Genomic DNA, 21,566 nt, shown 5'->3' with positions numbered 1-21,566 from the left:
CTCTAGGAATAATATCATAGAAAAGGGGATTAAGTGTTGACTGTCTAATAAATGGCATCCATGACCTTTATGACCTTTTTTTCTCAAGCTTTTTACTTGCTCTTCCTTTTCTTACTGTTTGTGTATTCTTTGACGGACAAATAATCTATAACTAATTTCCTCACCTATCTCAATGACTTCAAAGTCATTATTTGTATTACACTAGTAAAATCATGTCATGAAGTACCTCTTACCTGGGTATCGAGAGAATGTTCACACTTAAAACTTGTCAATGAATCTGAGCTCTCAATGTCAATCTTGCATAATCATTGCATAGTCATTAAGTGACTTCCCTCTCCTTCACAAATACTATTTTCACACTGAATATGTGACTAAGTCCTAGTGACTACTTTCTGAAATCTTTAGAATCTATTTATTCTCTACATCACTCCCAGTGTCAGATCACACACAGACTGATCATTTTATGTGCATTTTAATCATTTGGGGAACATTTTCAAAGAGTAGATTATTTCATCACATTTTTATAATTAAAGGTATTTATTTCTATTCTTAATTCCTCCAAATAGTTTCCATCAGTTAGAATAATATGAAAGAAAATTAAAAGGTTGTTTTGATAAAAGTACAGTTACAGTTTAATCAACTCTGTCTTGCCAATGTACACTTTAAAATCCTAGTGATTTTTTTCTTCACATTTATTTCATTTCATTTCAGGGAACATCTAGGGAGGACATGGAAAAGGAAAATGGAACATTGCTGAGAGAGTTTGTTCTCACAGGACTTACAGATCGGCAAGGACTGCAGGTCCCCTTGTTCTTGCTGTTCTTGATGATCTACCTTATCACCATTGTGGGAAATCTTGGTCTGATTGCTCTCATCTGGAATGACCCTCACCTTCACATCCCCATGTACTTGTTCCTTGGGAGTTTAGCCTTTGTAGATGCTTGGATATCATCCACCGTGACCCCCAATATGTTGGTCAATTTGTTATCTAAGAGCAAATCAATATCGCTTTCTGAATGCATGATACAATTTTTTGCCTTTGCATTTGGTGGAACTACAGAATGCTTTCTGTTAGGAACAATGGCTTATGATCGCTATGTAGCAATATGCAAACCATTACTTTATCCAGTAATTATGACCAATAGACTATGCATCCGACTATTAGTGTTATCATTTGTAGGTGGCTTTTTTCATTCCTTAATTCATGAAGGTTTTTTATTCAGATTAACCTTTTGTAATTCCAACATAATACATCACTTTTACTGTGACATTATACCATTGTTTAAGATTTCCTGTACTGACCCTTCTATTAATTTTCTAATGGTATTTATTTTGTCTGGTTCAATTCAAGTATTCACCATTGTGATTGTTCTGGTTTCTTATACACTAGTTCTCTTTACAATTTTAAAAAAGAAGTCTGTCAAAGGCATAAGGAAAGCCTTCTCCACCTGTGGAGCCCACCTTTTATCTGTGTCTTTATACTATGGTCCTCTTCTCTTCATGTATGTTCTCCCTGCATCTCAACAAGCAGATGATGGTATGATGGACTCTTTATTTTACACAGTCATAATTCCAGTGTTAAATCCAATTATCTACAGCCTGAGAAATAAGCAAGTCATAGATTCACTGACAAAAATACTGAAGAAAAAGATTTAGAACTTATAGCAATATATCTCTTTTAGAGTGAAACTCATAGAATTTTTCCAGTTGGATATGTCTTTGTTTGGGAAAATGTTTCAAGCTCTTTGTAATTAAATTGTCTAGCTTTTATTTTACTCTGATTAAATCAACCCCTTAAGTATTTTAGTGACAAGGCGATATACCTAATAAAATCCTTAAAATAGTGATATTTTAATTTGAAAATATTAAAAGAATTTTATCAAATATACATGCCATAAAATAATTAAATCATAAAATAAATGAAAATATTTTACTTACTTATGTGTTCTTTAATGTGACTTTATTAATTCATTAAGTACTAAAATAGTATAATTTATTTCTAAATAACTTAAGTAGGATATATAATACAATCAGCAGTGTTGTATAGGTTGGTGATTCATATCACCACTACTCTATTTTGTTGTCAGCTCTGTGTTAAGCAGATGAAAAATCCCAGAAAATCTACTAGTCCAAGAAAATTCCTTTTCTTTGGTTTATTGAGAATTAGTTGATCTTAAACTTGGAGAAAGTCAACAAACATATCTCATGGAGAAATAAACAGAAATTGGATTGTAATTATTAAAAAAGTTTGACAGTGAAGACAGAACGAAATTCTAAAATGGTGCTCTTACCTCAGTCTGTTTTATGAGTAATAAGAAGAGGTGAGTTGTCCATCTTAGTTTGTGATGTCTCTAAAGGCATTCTGCAGCTTGATTTGTATGACACCACGCAATGTGAAAAGCTTCGCTAATTCAGAAAGCTAACATGAGATTGAAGAATAAAGTTAGTGTGGAGTAGAGATGAAAAGTGTTAGAATGTGAAGGAAATTGTCTCAGTCTTCTGGAAATTAAAAACAAAAAATTAATGTAAACAAGAAAAGGAACTCAGAAACATCTCAAAATTATTAACGTGCATTACCAAAAACCAGTGACTTTAAATGTGTATTACCAAAGACCAAATAGTGTTCAGAAGATATAATGTGATAGTGCCTAGAGTGTACCTGGAAAAGACATGAAAATGAGTTAGTTTGAATATTTAAGGGCCTGAAAGGTCCTTAATTGTTAGCTTTCCTCATAATCCATACTCTTTACAATGAGTGTGAGTGAGCCATCTGCATTTCTGCCCCTGTCTGTTCTCTTTTTGTTGAACCAGGAATTAAACCCAGCAGAACTTAACCATTGGGCCACATCCCAAGCCTTTTTGTTTTGTTTTTAGACAGGGTCTTACTAAATTGCTGAGGCTGGCTTTGAACTTTTGATCCTCCTGCCTCAGCCTCTTGAGTCACCCTGTCATTCCTCTTAATATTGAAATTCCATACACGTTCCTACTGATACCAATCAGGATCTCACTTTAAAAACTACTCATCTGTGTGTTTTGCAAAATTCCATTTACTTACCTCCTCCATTCAGCTTATACCTTATTTCCCTAATGTTTCATCCTATACCTATTTCCAAATGTTGCAGCCAGATGATTCCTACTATACATAAGATTATATACTTCTTCAACAACTTTTAGTAAATGCCTTGCTAGTAGATTATATATATATATATGTGGTATATAAATTTAGATCTCAATGAATATATATGATTATAAATATATAGGTATGTATATTTCCTCTTGTGAATGTACAGATTACATGTATGCACAGTATTTTTTTAACTTGTTTGCTCACCCTGAATTATGTGATGTCTTCTCCAAAACAACCTTGTCATAACTCTAGAATCACTTTCTCTAAAATTCTAAGGCAATCTATGTTATAGCCAAAATGTGTTACTGAAAACCTCTGGACAAACTGTACTTTCTCTACTCTATGCTTTGTTTATACAATTATCTCCAGAGAGGATTCCTTGTTATTTCAATACCTCCCTAACTAATTTGCAATTGAAATGGTATTCTTTCCTAGGGTCTACCTCAAATGTTATTCTTTGTATGAAAATAGTGTTGTTCCACTCAAAATGACTGAAGAAGCACATATAATACAGCTGACAGTGCTGTTCATAAAAATTTTTCCAACTTACCTTGAAGGAGAATAGATTTTACTTCTTGTTCCCTGGGTCAATCTGCACAAAGGCATTGGTACAATGGTCTTGTATAATATCTTATACAAGGAAAAGATAATCAATGTACCAAATATTTTCCAATCACATATCTGATAAAAGATTTGTATGTATTTCATACATGACAGGCTCTCAACATATAAAAACAAATCAAATAAACCAATTAAAAATGGACAAAGTTGCAAAGGGAAAACTCCCTGAAGTATGTATTCATGTGAAATAAGGACATGAAAACCTGCTTGACATCATTACACATCTGGAACATGCAAATTAAAACTAATGTGATATCACAATTTATCTAGTTATTTATTAAATTGAATGCAGTTCAAAAGATTATCCCTGAACTTTTTAGTGAAAAATAGGCAACAGAGTTAAGAAATAATTACATGCTTTTAAAAAATTCATTCTATTTAGTTATACATGACAGTGGAATGCATTTTGATTCATTGTACACAAATGGAGTACAACTTTTCATTTGTCTGGTTGTACATGATGTGCAGTTACACCATTCATGTAATCATACATGTCCATAGGGTAATGATTTCTGTCTCATTCTACCATCTTTCCCACTCCCCATCCTCTTCCCTCCCCTCATTGCCCTCTGCCCAATCCAAAGTTCCTCCATTCTTCCCTCACTCCTTGCCCCCGTTATGTATCAGCATCCACCTACTGGGCAAGTCACGTTAAGTATGGTTAGGATAATCACTACCTAACCAAGCACATCAAATTGTTACTCCACCTGTCTGCAGAATAGTCAGTGAATCCATTTATATATTATGTATATATATATTATAATATATAATAACATATATATATATATATATAATTTCTTTTTCTATGTGTTTTCCTTTTCACTGGCAAAATTCTAAGGAATTAAATTCAAATAATTAATGAGTCTTTCCCAAAATATACCCTTTCTTCTTTCACTTATGCATGAAGGTTAAGTTAAAACAACAATATGAATTTACTGTGTAGCTATTTACATGCACCATTCAGATATAAAATCTAAAATCTGCAATTCAATTATGGTTATTTTCCTGAATTAATATTTGTTAAGTTCTGTTAATATTCAAAGGGAAAATCTGGGCATGTGACTCTGTAAAAATTCCTCAAAAGTTTTTCTCTAAATTAGGATAAACAGCAAAACCCCTATCATAGTCTAAGTTCTGTGTAATCTTATTGTACTGTCTCCCAGGGCCATGTCTGACTCCTCCCTGCTTCATATTTTATGGGACAATCACATTTACAATTTTTAGTTTCTCCAATGATAAAAAACCTCAATTAATCACCTGCCTGTTCCAAATGTCCACAGGCATCACTGTGTAAGAAATAAAGACTCCTGAATTCCAGTCCCTAACTACTGAAAAGAATCTGCATTTTAGCAAGGTCTCCATGAAATTTACAGGCATTAAAGTTTGGGAAGAGGAGTTGTATACTACCTCCCATAGAGGCCTCTTTGTCTTTTCCCTTCATTTGCTCCTATCTCTGACCTTAGCCTAGTGAAATGTCTCATTAGATTCAGGCTTATACTAGTGGGGTAAAGTACATGTGAAAATGAGCTAGTTTTCATAATGACAACTTTATTATTTGCCTAATCCTGAGTAGAATCTAGTTCTTTGGCCATAATAAAATCACATTTTCATGAGCTCATATAAAACCACACAAATCAAGACACTCAGAATGGTACATTTTTATATAAACTAAACTTTATCTTAACATGTCCGAAGTGCACTGTGGTGGCAAACAGTATGATACCCATTGTTAGAGCTAAAACTCTCTATAGTGCCTTAATGTTTATGATCCCAATCTGTAATACCCTGAGGAACAGTTTAGCTTCTCTGTAGAATGTCCAAATACACAATGCCCAATAGGAAAGATTCACTGTGTCCTAATGGGAATCCTCAGGTTTTCTTGGGAATTTAGTTCCCACTCCTTCCTCTTTAGCCAAAAGCACATAGTTGTGCAATTGGTTGATTCTTTCTTAAAATACAAATTTATATACACAGTGTTGCTCAATTTGGGAAATTAAACCTTAAAGATGAACTGGTGTGCCAAGAATTGCTACCTGTATTTTTGTTGTTTTTGTATTGCAATTGTATTTTTTCTGTTTTTCTTACTTTACAGAGCCTAAACTTTAATGGATCTCCACAATTTCATTCAAGGCATGGGTAAGACAGAAATGATTTCTGTAACAGTCATTATTCTTTATATGAAAAGTTAAAAATTTTGTTAATTTATATTAATATATGTTTGAGTTTACAAAATACCCAAAAGATAAGTGAAAATGGAGAACTATTAGTGAATTATCTGTGTACTCTATTTTCATGACTTAAGTCTGGATAAGCAAAAGAGCCAGCTGAATGACTGATTTGTTCCTTTTAATGCTGTTTGATTACCTTGTTAACCTAACTATAAAGACTTTAAAAGATATTTTGGTGGATCAGAGCAATAATTTGAAACTGGGTTTAAAGATTCAATCATAATTTTTCTTTACAAGTCTTGGTTGATTTTGACAAAAAGATTCATTCCTTAAGGAAATACATAGTCTGATTAAAAAATTCAAGATGTCAAGCATTAGCTCCTCTGTTCTTTCACTCATTTCCAAAATATTTTTATTGAATATACATATGCACATACATACATAAATTATGTATCTTATATATGTACATTTATAAAATCAGAAAATATGCATAAAATGTGCTCTCTCCAGTATTTATGACTTAAAAAGTATATCCACACACAAGCAGAATTTGAGAATTTCCAATTATTTTGTGATTTGAGATTACATGGAATGATGTCCATCCCAAATCAGAATACACTGACCACTGAATTATTAGTGTTGGTTTTTCATACAACCTGTTTCAGCTTAAAACCTTGACTCTAAATTATCTATTGAAAGATGATTGTTAGAGATGAAAGTGCTCTCAAGTAATGCTGCTAGCCAAGAAAATTACAAACTAGGTTAAAATATAAGTAAACACCATTTTATTCAGACACAGTGGATTTCCTAATTGCATGATGCAGGATCAGTAAAAAAAAAAAACCCAAGCCAGTATTCCACTGGAGATAGACACGGTCTTACATAACATTAAAATGTGATAGGGTACATGTAGCTGAAACATTCCTCAAAATATAAAGATTAAGTAAGTTCAGCTATTTGGTAACTGACACAAATTAGGATCATCATAAATTTTGTAGGTCCTTGGAAATGTCCAGATCAGAGACAACATGGCTACTCTGATATTTTTAAAGCTTTACAGGGTATTGGGAAAATTTTCCCCTTGACACATTCAGTTCCCATCATGGTTTCTGTGATGCAACCCACCTTCCGTCCAGAAATATCTAAAGCTAGAAAACAATATTTGCCTGTCTTTGACCACCCAACAGTCTTTTAAATTTTTTTTTTTTTAAATTTTGTAACAGGGACTAAACCCAGGAATGTGCTTAATCATTGAGCCGCATCCCTATCTCTTTTTTATTTTGAGACAGGGTCTTGCTGAGTTACTTAGGGCCTCGCAAAGTTGCTGAAGTTGACTTTGAACTTGTGATCCCTCTGCTTCAGAATGCTGAGTTGCTGGGATTGCCTCAACATCCTGATCCTTGGGCATTAAAGGCATGGGCCACTATGCCTGACCTGGCAGTTATTTTGATTTTTGTGTTATCAAAACCAACAAAACTTCTAGTGTAAATCACGTCTAATCACTACAATAACAAAGATAAAGCAACTTTTAAGTAAGAAAAGAACTCTTAGGCAGTGTTAGTGTATTTATAAGCAACACAAATTTTGTATGTAAATTTAAATATCAGATCTTTCTTTCATACACAAATTTCATAGGAAATTAAACTGAATTGTAGCAGTAAAGAATTTGCAACTTTTAATGAGGTTAAAGTTAAAATGTTTATTTCCCTCAAGGCTCTGACTCTTTCCCTTTAATTCTTACTCAGCCTTTCTCTTATACTTCTTTATTTCTCTTCTTTGGCTCATATTTCACACACTTACCCATGCATGTACTTTTCATTTTCATTTTTCTTTATAAAACTCAATTTTTAAAATATATCTTTTCCCTTTTCTCCTCATCCTGCCTTTTCTTCTCCTTATTATGAAATACTTTCACTGAAAATTCTACAATATAAATGTTTTGCATTTGTCCATGGCAGTAGACATGTGACAACTGTTCCTCATGACACTTGGAGTCCTCCCTCTAGTGCCAATTGTTTTGCATCCAGTTTTGGTTACTCTCTGACCTTAATCTATACCCAACTGGACAATGCCCTCACTAAAGCCACCACAAATCTCTTATTTCCATGGTCAGGGATCTCTGTTGATTCACTGTCCTACTAGAACATTTGCTCATCTTCTCTCTTTTATGTCCAAGCCATGTCACTCAGCTTTCCAGTTTTCCTCCTGTTTTTCTGATCACTCTGCTCAGAACATTTTTTTCTAGTCTCTCCCTTACATCTTTTTGTTTGAATCAGACTCTTGCTTATAACAGGAATTGAATTTATAGAATGGATATTGACTCTCCATCATAGAAAGGCTAGAGAGATTGGAGAAATAATCTGTAAAAATGGGCATGAACAGAAACAGCAGTCAAAATTGTTTCCCAACACTGGTTCAATGAAGTCTGCTGTTACTTCTGTATAACTGTCTATTGTTATAGCTAATGCTATTAATTCCTTTGTTGAGTGTGGGACACATTTACTGGAGTCTTAATATTTCTGCCTTGACTGCAGTTCCAATATTCTCTCTGACCCCTCTTCCTTTTACTATTCTCCAAATTCCAAATGTATGGTGGGTTGGTTTTACTGACCAAATCTAGGTTTAGTGCACTCACTCTAGGTGCAATAAGGATAGATTGTGAGTTTCTAGCTATAGAGGGCTAGTAGTCTTTGTTCATCATCAAGATTTATATGGTAGAAAAGATCAGCTATTGAATATCTATAAATGGTACATGCACACTTTTAACCTGTTAAATATATGTTTATTTCCTCTCTATTCCTCTTTTACATATGACACACTCTTCAAAGCATAGGACTTTCAATGATTCCTATGCCGTTTTTGTCTAATAAGAGAGATGTACTACTACTAATTACATATCGCTTGTATTTTTAGAGGATATTACTTCCAAATAGCTAAGAATCTGAGTTCTCAGTCTCATTTTAAGTCACCATGTGACTATGCTATCTTTCACTGACAATTGTCCTCCCATCTAATGTCTCGCAGTCCAATTAACTGTATATTCTGAACTCTTAAATTTCTCTTCCCCCTCATCACTCTTAAAGTCTATGGGCAAATCACTTTCCAAGATTGTGGAGCACCTGAATAGCATTTTACAAAATAAGCAGTCCTAGATCTCATTCTTGAACTATGGAGTCCATTTCCACAGTAATCTCTCATATTCCATATTTTTGTGGTAAAGTTTTTTACTTTAGTTAAGTAATCTGATTTTGGATCACTGAACAATAGAAGAAACTTCCTGATTGGTATAACTGAATCCTGCTACCTCTGTTTCAGGCTATTTTCTATCAGAATAACTATTTAAAAGAGAATTTATAGACCTCTATGTATCTTAAAAGTTTTCAATGCATGCCTATCACTGGCTAAATAAAGTTTATGTTTTTCTTCATGTCTTTGAGGTCATTTTATAGTACTGCATTTGGAAAGATCAGTTTCCTCAAACCTTCACACATGTGTCAGACTCAGGATTTATCCAACACCCTCATTATTATGTACATAAATATAGCATATGCTTGGAATGACTTTCTTTTTTCCTAAATCTGTTTATTTCTGGATATTTAATGAACTGAAATTATTGCATATTCTTATTCCTAAAGTTCTCTCCACACAATTTCCATGGATTAGCGTGTAAAAAGCGCATATAAAGTAGATGCTTGTAAGTATATGGTTTTGTTTTTAGTTTTCTTCTAATACTTTTACTTTCTAAATGCTTACTGTATATTCCTTTGCATTGATCGCATTTCATTTCAGGAGTCATCCAATGAGGACATGGAAAAGCAAAATGCAACTTTGCTGACAGAGTTTGTTCTCACAGGACTCCCTCATCACCCAGAGTGGCAAATCCCACTGTTCCTGGTTTTCTTTGGGATCTACCTCATCACCATGGTGGGAAATCTTGGTCTGATTTCTCTGATCTGGAATGACCCTCACCTTCACATCCCCATGTACTTTTTCCTTGGTAATTTAGCCTTTGTGGATGCTTGGATATCATCCACAGTGACCCCAAATATGCTGGTGAATTTATTAGTCAAGAGCAAGATGATATCTCTCACTGAATGCAAGATTCAATTTTTTTCCTTTGCAGTCAGTGTAACCACAGAATGTTTTCTCCTGGCAGCAATGGCTTATGATCGCTATGCAGCCATATGCCACCCTTTACATTATCCAGTGATTATGACCAATAGCCTGTGTAAACATCTAGTAGTTTTATCATTTGCAGGTGGCTTTCTTCATGCCATACTTCATGAAAGGTTTTTATTCAAATTGACCTTCTGTAATTCTAACATAATACATCACTTTTACTGTGACATTGTAGCATTGTTAAAGATTTCCTATACTGATCCTTCTATTAACTACCTTTTAATTTTTATTTTCTCTGATTCAATTCAGGTTTTCAGCACTGTGGCTATTTTTGTCTCTTATACACTAGTTCTCTTTACAATTATAAAAAACAAGTCTGAGAAGGGTGTAAGAAAAGCCTTCTCCACCTGTGGAGCCCATCTCTTTTCGGTGACTTATACTATGTCCCCCTTCTCTTCATGTACGTGCATCCTGTATCTTCACAAGCAAATGATCAGGATATGATATTCTCTCTATTTTACATGGTTATAATCCCTGTGTTAAATCCCATTATCTATAGCCTGAGAAACAAGCAAGTCATAGATGCACTGACAAAAACATTAAAGGGAAATGTTTAGATCGTATACTAGAGTGCATTTTCCTTGTACCAAAACAGTGGCAAACTCTTGAAAGATATTTGGGTATTATTAGTTTCATGTTACATAGTTTTTACAGTTACAAATGTCTTATTTTTTAAATGACTTAGTCTTTAGTATCTAGAAACCTCTTTTAAATATTTGTTTATGTCCTTTAACAATATATAAGGTATTTAGTTAAGTGCTCAGGTCAAACTATGATAAAGAATAAAGCAAATGAAAACATTTTATAGGCTTGTGTGTTCTTTAATGTCACTTTATAAATGGAAAAGATCGCATTGTCTAAGGAGGATGTGATTATGATGTCTTTGATACTAATACAGGGGTATAAACTAGAGACTCATCACATTTCTTTCAGGGTGGTTGGCACGTTTGTGTTTGGTTGAACACATTCTCACAATTACATGGGTTCTGGCTCATTTTTTAATTTTTAAAAAATTATTTATTTATTTTTAAAAATTTTTTATAGACTGCATTTTGATTCATTGTGCACAAATGGGGTACATCATTTCGTTTCTATGGTTATACATGATGTAGATTTATACCATTTGTGTAATCATTCATGTACATAGGATAATGATGTCTGTCTCATTCCATGATTTTTCATACCTCCCTCCTTCCCATTTCCTTCTACATAAAGTTCCTTCTTTCTTCTCTCACTCCCAACCCCCGTACTCACAATAGCTAAATTGTGGAACCAACCTAGATGCCCTTCAACAGATGAATGGATAAAGAAACTGTGGTATATATACAGAATGGAATATTATTCAGTCATAAAGAAGAATAATATTGTGGCATTTGCAAATATGCTAAGTGAAATAAACGAATCCCAAAAAACCAAATACCAAGTGGATTTTTCATTTTTATGACCCAAAGAATAGCTGGTTTGTGCCTCTTTCATTTTAAAGATCTGTTTCTCTAATTGGACTTTTCCTTGAATGAGAGGCAAACAACAAGCTATGAATGCATAGGCAGGTTATGCAACCTGTCATCAAGTCTCACCTTAGTTTGTGTGAGTATAGAATAGGCATTTGGGTCCCCCAGTAATTCTGACTTCCTCAGCAGCTTTCTCTTATACTTCCATGGTCTATGGATTCTTGTGCTCTAGTTTATCCTTTATAATTAATTTCAGTACTTTAAATTTGGAAACTTATGAAAATGTTAACACCATTTGATGATCCCTTTCTCACTTGTGTTATTAATTTATCCCTATACATTTTTCATACACATCATTTTTGTCATTCTAGAGGTTTTTGGAAAGGGATAAAATGTGTACTTTGCAAAGCCCAAATTTTGAATATGGAATTTTTGATTGCTTCAAAAGGAAACTATGAAACCCATGTGTATTTTTTAATGAATACTTAGTTGTAAAGAATGATATGCCTAGTTACTGGACCCAGTGGTCTGGAGCACTGCTCATGTTGCATTGAAACAACTCCATGGAAATACTAGTAAGGAAATAGAAATTTTATTATGAAAGTAAATTATTTCCTTATTGGGGAAATTAAATAATTCATAGTTATGCTCTCTTTATAGGCTTATACATGCATTTTAATGCATTTTTGTGTTCAGAATACCACTGAAAAAATTATCCTTAGTTCTAGGAAACAACCTAATTAGAATTTAGGTAGGAACAATGATTTGTCAGAAAAACTAGAACAGGGTCTTTCAAAGTTTGGATTTTAGATTAGCAAAGACAATTTCATTTAGCATGTGTACTAGCTATCTGTCAAAGTCTCTCTGGTACAGGCATTTTTAGGATTCTTTTAAAAATATGGTTTGCACAAATCATTGGCCATTAGAATCACCTGGAGAACTTGTGAAAACAGATAAACTAGCTTAATCTATTATCCAATTCAGTGATGCCAATACTGTAAGTTTGAGATCACATTTAGAAGATTATTATTTTAAAATAATTAATGAAGCAAAATTTTTATAATTCAGTACATTTAGGGACTACCATGCTTATAATCCATGAATTGCTTTCCTTTAAAATTGGGGAAAGAACCAAGAACATGGTCTAGCTTCCCAGGCCATTGAAGATCTGATGGATGCTGACTTCCCCGGCACCACCTGCCTCTTTCTGACTTCTCCCTTTGCAGATCAACCAATTTACAGTTTTGGGTTTGTCTAATGATCAAGTCCCTCTCATAATCTAGGTCCTAAAATGATGAAGGCCATATAATTAAAAAGCATCCACTGCCATCAGCTTATTAGAAATAAAGTCTCCAGAGCACCAACCCAGATCTTCTGAAACAAATGCACATTTTAAAAATATTTCCATGAAATTCATTGTCATTGCTGTTTGGAAAGTAAGATGTGGGTCAAATCCAGTTGAGGTACTTATCTTTTGTTTTCCTTAGTTGCTCATTCTAACAATTGCCTAATAAATTTCAGATTAAAGCGGGGGAAGCTAAGCATGTGACTGGAATTTAAACTGCAATTTGCATGAGTAGGATCACTTTATTTGAGGTTGGCTCCTAAGGGAATCCAATTCTTGCTCTGTTAAAATGATGTTCTGGTGAGTTCAGACTGAAACATACTAATCAAAACACTCAGAATGGTACTTTTTTTTAAATAAATAAACTGTAGTTTCCATAAACATGTTTTAAGTGTCCTCTGTCAGGTAAAATATAAAATTAAAGTGCAGTTTTTAAATTAAAATTAGAACTGTTTACAATGACTGCTGTTTATGGTTACAGCATTCTTATGCCTGTGGAGCTAACTGAACTTCTCATACATACTCAAATCCACAGTGCTCAGTAGAACTTCACTGGTCCTATAGGGAACTCTTTGGTAGTCTTAAGGGACTTAAAGATTATCACTCTTTTCACTTGTGAAAAAAAAAATCACAGAGTTGTATAACTAGTTGACTCTTGTGTGCAAGTAAACCTATATAAGTGGAATTTTATTGAGGCTGCAAAATTAAACCTCTGAAATGGATAATTAGGCAAAGAATTGTTAAGCTCATTATTTTCTATTTTCTGCTATCATCTTTTTTTTTTTCCTGCTTTACAAAACTTAATACTTTTAAAGAACCTTCACAGTCTGTGAATTTACTTGGTAAGACTGAAATGTTTTCTGTAGTTTTAAAATTCTTTATAGGAAAGGTAAAAATCTGGGTAACTTGTAACAATTTGGATTGTAGTTGAAAGATAACAAAATGCTGGGTCAAAAATGGAAAACAGTGAACTCTCACATTTAAATTTATGCTGACTCTTGGAGAAGGGAAAATGCTGTAAGACTGATTTCTTCTCTAGTGACATGTTTATTATCTAATCTAAAAATAATGACTTTATTTCATGATCTATAACTTCAAGTAATTTACGTGGGGGTTTAAAGATTCAATTCATACTGATTCTTCTATAAGAAATATTTTTAAAAATTCTAATAAAATGACCCTTAGGGTTTAGTTCATCAGGTGTTCTGATTAAAATGTTCCGGGTGCCACTTAAATATTAGTTCTATGCTGTCACCAGCATGTGACAATATTTTTTTGAATACTTTATATGTATTTAGCAGGAAATATGATGAAAGGTTCTTTCCAGCATGTGTGATTTAAGAAATACCCACACAAAAATTGAATTTGATCATTTTGAATTATCAAGTGAAAAGGAATTACATGGAGAGTATTTCACTCTAAATTAAACCACATTTATATGATAATTATTAGTACTTTTTATTTATACTCCCTTTTCCCAGATCCTATAGTTGATTACTATATATTCTACTAAAAATGATGGTGAGGGACCAAAATTCTCTTAAATTAAAGAAGCAGGATTTCTAGAGAAATTTTATTTCATTCACTGTAACAACAAAGATTAAGAAATTTTAAAAATTTTATTGTGTATTTTTGATTATTACCACATGATGTTTTGATACACATGTATGTAGTGAAGTGATTGACCAAGTGAAGCAAGTTCACATTCAATCATATAGAGTTACTTGTTTGTAATTATTGGTGGTGAGAATACTGAAAACCTATTCTCTGGGCACATTACTAATATTTAACTAAATATTTTTAATCATTAAATTATAACTCTCATGTTGTGCTCATATTTAAAGATAAAGCAATTTTTAAATTTGATAATACTAGTATATTTATGAAAAACCCAATTTTCTGGCAACACTTAAGATCAAATCTCTCTTTTGTACTCAAATTGTATGGGAAAAAGACTGCATTCTGAATAGACTAAAAAGACAAGTTTCCCTCGGTCGACAACTTTTAATAAATTCCAGAGAAAAAACAAATGCTCTTACACAAATCTCTGAGCATTTCCCTTTATTTCATGTTCAGCCTTTGTTGGATACTTCCTCTACCCTCCTTGACTTTATAAAATTGATAGTTTAAAATTTTTTCTTTTTAATTGGCACATTATGGGTATACACAATTGTGGGATTTTACACTTATGCACATATATCACAGTTTCTGCTGGGTTTCTTCCTTCCTCTTCTTTCTTTTCACTCACCCAAAATTCTCATTCTTCTTGATCTGTCAAAAAAATCTCTTCTTTCCTTCCTCTCTTCTCTCTTTTAAAACTTTTACAGAAATGGTCTACAGGAAAATATATTTGCATGCAGAATGAAAATGTCAACTGTTCTCCCATCACTTAGAATGAGCTCCTTCATTTTCTTCACTGTTGTTCTACTTGCTTCCTATGCACTTTAAATAATTCTCTGAACTTAATTCTATCACATAACAACAGGTGTTCTGACTAAATTTGCTAAAAATTTCTTAATTCCCACACTTAATTTTCTCGGTTAATTCCTTTTCCTACTAGATTATTTATTGTGGTTTTTATCTCAATTCTTTTTTTTTTCTTGATTATCTTTCAATACCTTATGTCCATAACTCCCAGCTTTCCAGATTTCCCTTACTTCTCAGATCAATCTGCTCATTATTTTTTCCTGTTCACTCTTTTGTCTCTCCTTCAATTCAGGTTACTGAATTGAACATCTCACTTTTGCCAGTGTAGACTGCAGATGACAAAACTTGCACTTAGATCGCCATTGCTGTAGATGCAGGATGCTTTTGCTGGAGTCTTGATACTGTTACCTTTGCAGCCCAAATTCTCTTTTGCCCTGTATCTTCTTCTTCTTTCCATATTCCAAATCATACATATGTGGATCACTGGGTAAACCTATTCTGAGTCATCTCACGCTAGGGGTAAAGGTTATGGTAAAGTGGGTTTCTGGTCATTTGGGCTTCTTGGATGTAAAATAGAATCTGCCCACCAGAAAGATTCATGTAGTAGAAAGGGGTTTGGATGTGGCCATCTAATAAATGACATCTATTCACATTATAACCTCTTTAATATAACTTCCTCTATACATTTTCTCCTCCTTTGCCTTTTATTTGTGTACATTTTCTGATGAGTAGTTTACCCATAACTATGACTCCAACTACCAAGATGTTACTTCAAGTAATATACATTGGACCCGTATCACTAGGTATATCTCACCTGGTAGTTGAGAGGATGCTTTTTCCATGAATTTGTCAAGAACTTAAGTTATCATTTTTTTTATGATTGTCTGCTTAGATACCAATTCACTGCTCTCTCCTTCACTGACTACACTTTAATATGTAATGGAGTCCTTGTGAGTCTACATCCTGAATACTTTGAATCTGTTCTTCATTCTTCTAATCACTACATAGGCCATGTCACATGTGGACTAGGCAATAACTTCCATGTTTGCATCATTGGAGTAGCATTTTTTTTTTTTTTTTTTTTTTTTGCGGTGCTGGGGATCGAACTCAGGGCCTTGTGCTTGCGAGGCAAGAACTCTACCAGCTAAGCTATCTCCCCAGCCCTCGGAGTAGCATTTTTAAAGCATAGATTCTTAACTGATTCTTGAACCACTAACTCAGTCTGCAGTACTGTCTCATAACCTATATTCTGTCAAGATACCTATCTAGTTCAATGAGATGAGTTATTTGCTTTGATTTTCCCTGGATAGTAGTAATAGCTTCCAAATTAGTATTCCTGACTCCAGGGACTCTTTTGTATGGTCACTTAGTATACAACAAAACATTGAATTTAGAAAATATTTTATGACCTCATTCTACATCTTAAAATATTCTAGTACAAACTCATTGCCTGAGGAACAAAGCTCAAATTGCTTCAGATGGCATTCAATTCTGTGAATAATCAAGGCCATTGATACAGATTTTTTTTTCTAGATCCTGAACCATGTCCAGGACACAGAATATCCAACCGCATTCGATGTGCCCAATAAATGTTTTTAAAAACTTAGAAGGCTTTTGTTAATCTCTTAAACTGTTACTTCATGTACATTTATTGAAATGAACTAATTATAAGTTTTTTCTCTTTTTCAATCTCAATAATGATTTTCTTCTATACAGAAAGAAAAGGGTATTCTTAAAAGTTTGTAATTGTTTTCCTTTTTTCCATTGGTTCTTTTTAGTTATACATAGCAATAGAATATACAATGACATAAGTATAAAAGCATGGAATACAATTTGTTCTAATTTAGGCCCCAGTCCTTCCCCTTTCCCTCCCTTCCATCCCTCCCCTATTCCCTTCCCTCTACCTTATTGATATTTTTGCAAATTACTTATAGTTTTTACTTTTAGTTAGCATCTTGTGGATGTACATGATGGTGAGACTCACTGTGGCATATTCTTATATGCACATAGGAAAGTAAGGTCAGATTCATTCAGCTGAATTTCCCTATCCCATCCTGCCCTCCATTCCTTTCATTCCCCTTTGTTTATTCCTCTGATCTTACTTCTATTCTTCCTTTTATCCCCTCATCCTCTCAGACACCTTAATTTGGATTAGCAACTATATGTCAGAGAAAATATTTCACCTTTGGTTTTTTGAGACTGGTTTATTTCACTTATCATGATAGTCTCCAGTTCTATCCACTTACCAGAAAATACCATCATGTCATTCTTCTTTATAGTTAGGTAATACTCCATTGTGTACATAGAGCACATTTTTAAAATCCATTCATCTCTCAAGTGGAACCTAACTTAAATTCCATAGCTTAGCTATTGTGAATTGTGCTGCTATAAATATTGCTGTGGCTGCAGCACATATTTTGATAATTTTAAATCCTTTGGAGGTATACTAAGGAGTGGGAGAGGTGGGTCATATGTTTGGTTCCATTCCTATTTTTTTGAGGCAACTCCATACTGCTTTCCATAGTGGTCGCACCAATTTGCAGCCCCATCAACAATGTATGAGTGTACCTTTCCCCCCACATCCACACCAACATTCATTGCTGCTTGTATTCTTGATAATTGCCATACTGATTGGAGTCAGATGTAATCTCAGTGTAGTTTTAATTTGCATTTCTCTAATTGTTGAACATTTTTTCATGCATTCGTTGACCCTTTATATTTCTTCTTTTGAGAAGGGTCTATTCCATTCCCTTGTCCATTTACTGACTGGGTGATTTGAATCCTTGGTATTAAGTTTTTGGGCTTCTTGTATGTCCTGGATATTAATACCCTGAGAAGCAGGAGGAAAAGGTTTTCTCCCATTCTGGAGGTTCATACCCTGATTGTTTCTTCTGCTGTGAGGATGCATTTTAATTTGATGCCATCCCATTTATTTATTTTTAATTTTACTTCTTGCACTTTAGGAGTCTTAAGAAAGTCGGTGTCTGAGGCAACGTGTTAGAGTGTTGGGGCTATAATTTCCTACAGACTTCTACTTCAATTTTCTGTTTACAATCCTCTGTGAATGTTTTTGCTTGTTTTTCATATTCACTGCATTTCATTTCAGGCAAGATCCACTGAGGACATGAAAAAAGAAAATGCAACATTGCTGACGGAGTTTGTTCTCACAGGACTTCCACACCAAGGAGAGTGGAAAATCACCCTGTTCCTGGTATTCTTTGTGATCTACCTCATCACCATGGTGGGGAACCTTGGTCTGATTTCCCTTATCTGGAAGGATCCTCACCTTCACATCCCCATGTACTTTCTGCTCGGGCATTTAGCCTTTGTGGATGCTTGGATATCATCCACAGTGACCCCAAAGATGCTGCTCGACTTCTTAGAAAAGAGCAACATATCTCTCACTGAATGCATGGTACAATTTTTCTCATTTGCAAGCAGTGCAACCACAGAGTGTTTCCTCTTAGCAGCAATGGCTTATGATCGCTATGTAGCTATATGTCAACCTTTACTGTATCCTGTGATTATGACCAATAGACTGTGCATTTGGCTACTAGTTTTGTCATTTGTAGGTGGCTTTTTACATTCACTACTTCATGAAAGCTTCTTATTCAGATTAACCTTCTGCAATTCCAATATAGTCCATCACTTTTTCTGTGAGGTTATACAATTGTTGAAGATTTCTTGTACTGATCCTTCTATCAATTATCTAATGCTTTTCATTTTCTCTGGTTCAGTTCAAGTATTCAGCATTGTGACTATTTTCGGTTTCTTATACACTAGTTCTCTCTACAATTTTAAGAAAGAAGTCAGAAAAGGGCATGAGAAAAGCCTTCTCCACCTGTGGAGCCCATCTTTTTTCTGTGACTTTATACTATGTCCCCCTTCTTTTCATGTATGTGCATCCTGCATCTTCACAAACAAATGATCAAGACATGTTCTTCTCTATAGTTTACACTGTCATAATTCCTGTGTTAAACCCCGTCATATACAGCCTGAGAAACAAGCAGGTCATAGATTCAATAACAAAAATCTTGAAAAACAAGGTTCAGATCTGATGTTAATAACTGTTCTTTTTTATTAAAACAGTTACAAACTCATGGAGTCAAATTGTGGATGTTTTCAGGAGTGTTGAAAGATTTTTGTCATTATAGTTTTTCTAGAATGTTAATGAATTCTTCTCACAGTTATTCCACAATGGTGGCAGATTGGTGTTTGAAGAGTAGGAGAAAATCTCCATAAATCCACCAGCCATCAAAATGTCTTTCATTCCAGTTTTTATGTAAAAAAGTAACTTTTGTTTCTTAGAACTATTCAACTCACATATTACACAGAGAAAAACAGAATATAATCTGAAAAAATGAGGAGAGAATTAGAACACATAAAGTAGGGATGAACAGTAAGAAGATGTTCTTAGCTCAGTGTGCTTCTCTGGGTAAAAGGAATAGGTGAGTTGCCTCTGTGTCTCTTCTGCCTTCGAAGGAACTTTCTTGCTGTGTTTGATTTTTTCTGAACAATGTGAAGATCCTTCCCTATTCAGAAAATACATAGCTTCAGGAATTAATTTATTCATAGATAAAAAAATAAAAATGGCAGCATAGGAAGGAAATATTTTCAATCTGCCTAAATATGACAAAATGTGAAAAAAAGAAAATTCAACAGCATTTAGGATACTTAAATTTGTTTTTCACATAACAGGCTCTAAATGCATATTAGCAAATATCTATTAAAGGTAAGATAATATATACCATAGTGCATAGGTCTATCTCTAATCTAAAACTTCCATGTCGTATTTCCAGATTACCTAAATGAGGATGTTTGTTCACTCACTTGAAACATATAGCAGTTGCTTTATTCTTCTTAGACTCAAACCATTCCTAGATAAACCTCTGGAGCATCCAAAATCCCTTTGTAGATTACAATTGAGAAGTTCTACAACTTTTCACATTATTGCATGCATAGCACAGTGGCTTACACATAAGCAACACTAAGTAAGTATTTGTAATTATTAAGAAATAAAAATGAACCTATATCACAAATATTGGAATTCGAGACTATGTATCACTCTTTCCAGTCTTGAAATGATTCCATGGGAAATCCTGGGCCTGGAGTGACTACTGTATGTCAATTCACGTTTCTTTACAAATGAAGCATTGTGCACTGGAAATGAAATATATATGTTTTTATCACTAGGATTGAATCCTGGAATAGACTCTGATAAAATTCCAGGAGGAGTTATTTAGTTATATGTTTAGTCAAAATGACACAACCATAGAAGTTTATAAACTTAGTTTACTTCTTCTGTATTTCTGGAGGTCCACATCACAAGATGAGAGTACATCAGTTGGGTGTTTTTGTTTCCTTGGGGGATACCACCAAAACCCAAGAAATGAGAGAACAGATCACCTTTAAGCTATTGTTCCTTTCCTTCCCAGAGTACCCATGTCATTGCACATGTGTAGTTTGTTTATTTTTAGTGCTCTATGGTATTCTGTTTACTATGAATTATCTAGGTTTTTGCTTGTAAAGTCACAGTTATACCAGAAAAACAAAACTGAGAATATTGTCAACTCTCTATTTCTTCTGCTATCAGTAGGGGCTATTACAATAATTTGCTTTTCCTCTGAGGAGAAGGTAGATATTAAAGAATGAATATTTCGGCAGGGTATGTGACCTATCAAGTCATTTGTTTTCAGTGAGTAAGGGACAGTGGTTAAGGACCTGTCACCAACTCAGAATTTTCTGCAATATTCCCTTGCACATGTCAGGTCTCCTGATTCCTCTCTTTTTCAATGTCATCCCACTACTTTATGCCTTCAGAAATTCACCAAAATCTCTAGTCCCTGAATGTGATTCCAGTCTCAATTCTGTTGTATATTTATTTATTCCTTTATGATCACTATTTTTGCCATCTCAGTGAAAAGATGAGAGTGAATTAAAATCCACACTATTCCAACTCCTGGGTTTTGAAAAGATATTCAACATTTGAATTTTGCCTTAAATTATGAAAGTATATGCATATAACAATAAATATTCAGATGTAAAGGATGGTATCATTCAGTAAAATTCACCTAGTTGTCTGGAATATTATTGATGTTGGATTAAGATCATATTATGGATATTTTGAAAACAAAAAAAAACATTTTGTTGTGATGGACTATTCATTTCTTACCTTGGAAGTTTAAAATAACATATAGTTCCTCTTGTCACATCACTGATTTTCTTATCATCATATAAAATCTAATAAT

The 21,566-nt window shown here is 33.8% G+C and overlaps 1 protein-coding gene and 2 pseudogenes across 1 annotated transcript; all 3 read left to right on the top strand.

Moving 5' to 3' along the window:
* The first annotated feature begins 687 nt into the window (after window positions 1-687).
* LOC124993031 (olfactory receptor 186) lies at window positions 688-1,656 on the top strand. Its single transcript, XM_047564542.1, has one exon. The coding sequence runs from the start codon at window positions 730-732 to the stop codon at window positions 1,654-1,656; it is 927 nt and encodes a 308-aa protein (XP_047420498.1). The 5' UTR covers window positions 688-729.
* Window positions 1,657-9,705: 8,049 nt separating this feature from the next.
* Window positions 9,706-10,652, top strand: LOC124993106 (olfactory receptor 183-like; annotated as a pseudogene).
* A 7,787-nt stretch (window positions 10,653-18,439) lies between these two features.
* On the top strand, window positions 18,440-19,376 carry LOC124993149 (olfactory receptor 5H8-like; annotated as a pseudogene).
* Window positions 19,377-21,566: the final 2,190 nt, after the last annotated feature.

Source organism: Sciurus carolinensis, chromosome 9 (genome assembly GCF_902686445.1).
Source record: "Sciurus carolinensis chromosome 9, mSciCar1.2, whole genome shotgun sequence".
NCBI classification, from domain to species: domain Eukaryota; kingdom Metazoa; phylum Chordata; class Mammalia; order Rodentia; family Sciuridae; genus Sciurus; species Sciurus carolinensis.
This window is presented reverse-complemented; position numbering and strand designations above follow the sequence as displayed.